This window comes from Penaeus chinensis, chromosome 6 (assembly GCF_019202785.1).
Source record: "Penaeus chinensis breed Huanghai No. 1 chromosome 6, ASM1920278v2, whole genome shotgun sequence".
In the NCBI taxonomy this organism is placed as follows: domain Eukaryota; kingdom Metazoa; phylum Arthropoda; class Malacostraca; order Decapoda; family Penaeidae; genus Penaeus; species Penaeus chinensis.
Genome location: NC_061824.1, coordinates 21,560,125 through 21,567,280, shown reverse-complemented (window position 1 = coordinate 21,567,280; position 7,156 = coordinate 21,560,125). Strand labels below are relative to the sequence as shown.

At 40.5% G+C, this 7,156-nt stretch overlaps 1 protein-coding gene across 1 annotated transcript in view; it reads left to right on the top strand.

Moving 5' to 3' along the window:
- Nucleotides 1–3,758, top strand: part of LOC125026501 (circadian locomoter output cycles protein kaput-like) — a 12,010-nt gene extending 8,252 nt beyond the window's left edge. Inside the window, exons 8-9 of the mRNA XM_047614987.1 lie at nt 279–387; nt 2,310–3,758. Of these exons, the coding sequence (XP_047470943.1) occupies nt 279–379 (101 nt within the window). The 3' untranslated portion in view covers nt 380–387; nt 2,310–3,758. The remainder of the gene's footprint in view (nt 1–278; nt 388–2,309) is intronic.
- The last annotated feature ends 3,398 nt before the right edge of the window (nt 3,759–7,156 follow it).

The window sequence follows — 7,156 nt, the reverse complement described above, 5'->3', positions numbered from 1 at the left end:
TGACCACAGTGGGCAGAAATGTAAAACAAAGTCACAACCTTGGATTTCATATTGTCATTCACAGTTTCTTGTAATTTTAACTCCAGCTAACATATTTGTTCCTTCTTTACTAGTACCAAATATTTTTATATAGGAAAGCAAGATCTCTTAGATTTGAATTAAGCAGAAATGATTCTAACTGCAAGTTGTAGTTCAGCCTTTAGTCTGTCAAGGGGAATTTGGTAAGGTGTCAGGAAGGGAGAAATAATAGTTATTTAATGAAAATATTGTTATTTCAGATCCAGCTGTATCCCTTTTGGGATCAGACACCTTTGTACCTGTAACACTCAGTATGAGGAACCAATCAGAAAGGCAACATAAACACTCTACCACCCATTAACTGTAGAGGTAAGAGGCATTAACTTCATGGTAATAATAAATGTTATTTACTTGATAGCTTTACTCCATATATTGAATGCATATATGTTTTTTATTGTTAATGTCATTGCAGTAAGGATATAGGCAGTGGGTGAGAAAATGGTTTGGCTTAGTTTTGAATATCTTTTAAGTGCATTGGACTGGTAAAGCAGTGATTTAATTAATTAAATCAGTGATGTAGTTATATTAGTGGTTAAGTAGGAAATGGGTTTTATTAATCATACTTGTTTTTTTTTTATATATATGTTGGTGATGACTGGCTGAGTGCAACATGCCTGATTAACATTGTTGTATTTCAAATAATTGTCATCTCCAATGTAACATTTATATGACAACTATCATCATCAACCTATCAGAGGCTTTCTTTGCCTCAACAAACAAAAAAGTACTGTTTGTTAGGGATGCAGATTTTTAGATATTTAAACAGCATAATGTCAGATAATGAGTGGTCAGCTAACATATGTTACCTTTATAGGAATTTGGATTTTAGTAGTAGTAGTAGTAAGTCAGTATCAGAACTGATACTGACTTACAAACTGTTACATTTTCCATAAATAAGAGAGCTCAAGCATTACTGATTTTTTTTTTTTTTTTTTTTATTCCCTTTAATGAAGGGGAATGAGGTACACCATAAATTTAGAAAGGGCTTTAGTTCATCAGCTGTATCACATCACAGTGATCTAAAAAAAAACAAAAAAAAACATGATCTCATTTTTTTGGTGGGGGAGGGGGGGGGGGGGATTGAGTTCCCTAAAAACAGCAGCAATATTAACCTAAACATATGTTATATATTTAGTAAACAGTTGTTATTCATATGAGTAACATATGAATAACAACAACCATCTTATGGGGAATTATTTAATACAGTATGGTAATTAACATAGAATACAATTTTCATATTATAGAAATTTAAGCCTTCTGGAACGAGTTCCTCAAAAAGAGGACAGGCACTCTGTTCCAATACGTTATTTGATATTATCTGCCAAATCAGTTTCTCACAGACGTCTATGTTTAATTTCTTATGATTTATTCAGCTGTTAGTAACTACTCTTAATCATAGGTTATAAATAACTTTATGAATGAATTTATGCTTTGTTTTTGGAAGATTTGTAGAATCTGAAATAAAACCAATATTGTGCTGAATGTATTTTTATAGTTTTGTCCTCTTCCTACAACATAATCAAGGAGGGTATTTTTAGTCCTAGGAAGATAGGAATAACTAAACAGAGTAAACATAGACTGGTCTTCAGACAGAAATAGGTGGAGGCTAATCACAGATCTCAAGAAGCACACACAGTAAATCCTTTGAAAGAAGTTAGGAATACACAGGCAGTGTCAAAATTTATTTGAATTTCTTTATATTTTACACACATACAAATGGACACACCCATGCCCACACCTGCACTTCATGCTCATGTGCCCGTGCACTCACTCACTCACTCACTCACTCACTCACTCACTCACTCACTCACTCACTCACTCACTCACTCACTCACTCACTCACTCACTCACTCACTCACTCACTCACTCACTTACTCACTCACTCACTCACTCACTCACTCACTCACTCACTCACTCACTCACTCACTCACTTACTCACTCACTCATTCACTCACTCACTCCTCCCCCCCTCCACATACACACTCACTCACTTAGTGTCATCAAGATTATTAATATCTTTGGATATTGGATTTGCTATTGTGAAATTGATTCTTTTCAAAGACAAGATATATGCTTTCATAAAAATGAATTTACAGTAAAAGAGAGCTGAATTACATTAATTTATAATATTTGATATAGTTGAGGTAACATTTCACTGTCATATTTATGATTTAATATGATTATCATAATTATGAGTAGAAGTGTAATGTATATATTGTCATTAATTTCAGGAAAACTTCTGTGATATATGGATAATCTGCATCCTGAACCTCCTCTGTGATATCACTACAAAATCCTCTATACTGGGCAACGAATCTGTTTTGATGGAAAATGGGTATGATGCCTTCAAGAAACAGGTCATCTCAGAACAGAAGAGAAGATAGATTCACGGATATTCACTAAATTCAAATTATAGGTAAAAATGTTCATGATATATTTTCATAAAAAGGAAAATTCAGAGAATAGTGCTTCTTATTATATGAGGGTCAGTAATGAGTGAATGTTTATTATGAATGAAAGTCCTGTAGTGTATCTATTTTAGAGTTATATACAAACTTGGGTTTGTCATATGGTGTTCACAAGCTCACCTTAACATTCCACTTTTTCATAATGTCAAGATGTATGCAGTCATAGAATTATATAACAAGAAAACCTCATTGTATTATAATCTTACCAGAGTAATGTTGATTTTCTTTTGAGCTTCAGAATGGAATAATAATCTTATTTCCAAGAGAGGCTGATTATGATATGAAAATGTACAGTATCACTTGTTTTTTCTGTTTGTTTCTTGTGTTTTTGTTGTTGTTTCTTGATTGATATTGATATTAACATTTATTTCAGGGCTTAGTCATGAAGAATTTATTACAATCAATGGACTTGAATGGAAAACCATAGATTCATCACATACAGTTATTTAATATTATCATGTTTATGATAGAAAGTTCAATACATTACCTCTAAAGTATAAACAGTTTTCAAGTTCCTTTTAGATAATCAAATATGGATCTTCTCTTAAGGTTTGGTAGTAAAATGGGATTTATAGAACCCAAATTGTTGACAGAAGAAAATGTGAATCATTTTGTTGTTGCCGGGATTTTTAAAAGAGATTGGAAGTAATCTGTTTTAAAAGAAAATATTCATTTGTGATATACAGCTCATAGATAAAGTCCCAAGAGTATATTTTATGCAGATATATATAGAATATGTTTATAAGAAATATTAGAATACGTGTAATGGAGTGTATATTTAACAAGTTAATAAAGTTAAGCATTTCTGGTTCTCCATAAGTGCAGTGTAGATGGTTTTATGCTCAAAGAAGTTGAAATTAAATTGCTTTGTCAGAGAGAGTGCAAAGAGTATTACTATTCTTCAAAAAATATTAAGTTCCTCCTAAAACTTATTTGTGTGATATACTGGATTAGGAGAAAATATTTATCAGTCTTCTTGATAGTCCAACAATAACATGAGCTTAGAATCAGTTTCAGTGGAATTAGAATATTTATATGCATGCATTACAATTGAGCTTTCAGTTTCATTAAATCTTAGAGGTACTCCTTCACACTTCATGTTTAAGCCAGTTTTTGCTCAATAAGTCAAGTCTTGAAGAATGTCCTGGTTAATGTAAGGGAATTGTTATAGACTCCCAATTTTGTTACTATATGATTTATAATTTGCCAAAATAGTATCTCACGTCACTCACTCACTCACTCACTCACTCACTCACTCACTCACTCACTCACTCACTCACTCACTCACTCACTCACTCACTCACTCACTCACTCACTCACTCACTCACTCACTCACTCACTCACTCACTCACTCACTCACTCACTCACTCACTCACTCACTCACTCACTCACTCACTCACTCACTCACTCACTCACTCACTCACTCACTCACTCACTCACTCACTCACTCACTCACTCACTCACTCACTCACTCACTCACTCACTCACTCACTCACTCACTCACTCACTCACTCACTCACTCACTCACTCACTCACTCACTCACTCACTCACTCACTCACTCACTCACTCACTCACTCACTCACTCACTCACTCACTCACTCACTCACTCACTCACTCACTCACTCACTCACTCACTCACTCACTCACTCACTCACTCACTCACTCACTCACTCACTCACTCACTCACTCACTCACTCACTCACTCACTCACTCACTCACTCACTCACTCACTCACTCACTCACTCACTCACTCACTCACTCACTCACTCACTCACTCACTCACTCACTCACTCACTCACTCACTCACTCACTCACTCACTCACTCACTCACTCACTCACTCACTCACTCACTCACTCACTCACTCACTCACTCACTCACTCACTCACTCACTCACTCACTCACTCACTCACTCACTCACTCACTCACTCACTCACTCACTCACTCACTCACTCACTCACTCACTCACTCACTCACTCACTCACTCACTCACTCACTCACTCACTCACTCACTCACTCACTCACTCACTCACTCACTCACTCACTCACTCACTCACTCACTCACTCACTCACTCACTCACTCACTCACTCACTCACTCACTCACTCACTCACTCACTCACTCACTCACTCACTCACTCACTCACTCACTCACTCACTCACTCACTCACTCACTCACTCACTCACTCACTCACTCACTCACTCACTCACTCACTCACTCACTCACTCACTCACTCACTCACTCACTCACTCACTCACTCACTCACTCACTCACTCACTCACTCACTCACTCACTCACTCACTCACTCACTCACTCACTCACTCACTCACTCACTCACTCACTCACTCACTCACTCACTCACTCACTCACTCACTCACTCACTCACTCACTCACTCACTCACTCACTCACTCACTCACTCACTCACTCACTCACTCACTCACTCACTCACTCACTCACTCACTCACTCACTCACTCACTCACTCACTCACTCACTCACTCACTCACTCACTCACTCACTCACTCACTCACTCACTCACTCACTCACTCACTCACTCACTCACTCACTCACTCACTCACTCACTCACTCACTCACTCACTCACTCACTCACTCACTCACTCACTCACTCACTCACTCACTCACTCACTCACTCACTCACTCACTCACTCACTCACTCACTCACTCACTCACTCACTCACTCACTCACTCACTCACTCACTCACTCACTCACTCACTCACTCACTCACTCACTCACTCACTCACTCACTCACTCACTCACTCACTCACTCACTCACTCACTCACTCACTCACTCACTCACTCACTCACTCACTCACTCACTCACTCACTCACTCACTCACTCACTCACTCACTCACTCACTCACTCACTCACTCACTCACTCACTCACTCACTCACTCACTCACTCACTCACTCACTCACTCACTCACTCACTCACTCACTCACTCACTCACTCACTCACTCACTCACTCACTCACTCACTCACTCACTCACTCACTCACTCACTCACTCACTCACTCACTCACTCACTCACTCACTCACTCACTCACTCACTCACTCACTCACTCACTCACTCACTCACTCACTCACTCACTCACTCACTCACTCACTCACTCACTCACTCACTCACTCACTCACTCACTCACTCACTCACTCACTCACTCACTCACTCACTCACTCACTCACTCACTCACTCACTCACTCACTCACTCACTCACTCACTCACTCACTCACTCACTCACTCACTCACTCACTCACTCACTCACTCACTCACTCACTCACTCACTCACTCACTCACTCACTCACTCACTCACTCACTCACTCACTCACTCACTCACTCACTCACTCACTCACTCACTCACTCACTCACTCACTCACTCACTCACTCACTCACTCACTCACTCACTCACTCACTCACTCACTCACTCACTCACTCACTCACTCACTCACTCACTCACTCACTCACTCACTCACTCACTCACTCACTCACTCACTCACTCACTCACTCACTCACTCACTCACTCACTCACTCACTCACTCACTCACTCACTCACTCACTCACTCACTCACTCACTCACTCACTCACTCACTCACTCACTCACTCACTCACTCACTCACTCACTCACTCACTCACTCACTCACTCACTCACTCACTCACTCACTCACTCACTCACTCACTCACTCACTCACTCACTCACTCACTCACTCACTCACTCACTCACTCACTCACTCACTCACTCACTCACTCACTCACTCACTCACTCACTCACTCACTCACTCACTCACTCACTCACTCACTCACTCACTCACTCACTCACTCACTCACTCACTCACTCACTCACTCACTCACTCACTCACTCACTCACTCACTCACTCACTCACTCACTCACTCACTCACTCACTCACTCACTCACTCACTCACTCACTCACTCACTCACTCACTCACTCACTCACTCACTCACTCACTCACTCACTCACTCACTCACTCACTCACTCACTCACTCACTCACTCACTCACTCACTCACTCACTCACTCACTCACTCACTCACTCACTCACTCACTCACTCACTCACTCACTCACTCACTCACTCACTCACTCACTCACTCACTCACTCACTCACTCACTCACTCACTCACTCACTCACTCACTCACTCACTCACTCACTCACTCACTCACTCACTCACTCACTCACTCACTCACTCACTCACTCACTCACTCACTCACTCACTCACTCACTCACTCACTCACTCACTCACTCACTCACTCACTCACTCACTCACTCACTCACTCACTCACTCACTCACTCACTCACTCACTCACTCACTCACTCACTCACTCACTCACTCACTCACTCACTCACTCACTCACTCACTCACTCACTCACTCACTCACTCACTCACTCACTCACTCACTCACTCACTCACTCACTCACTCACTCACTCACTCACTCACTCACTCACTCACTCACTCACTCACTCACTCACTCACTCACTCACTCACTCACTCACTCACTCACTCACTCACTCACTCACTCACTCACTCACTCACTCACTCACTCACTCACTCACTCACTCACTCACTCACTCACTCACTC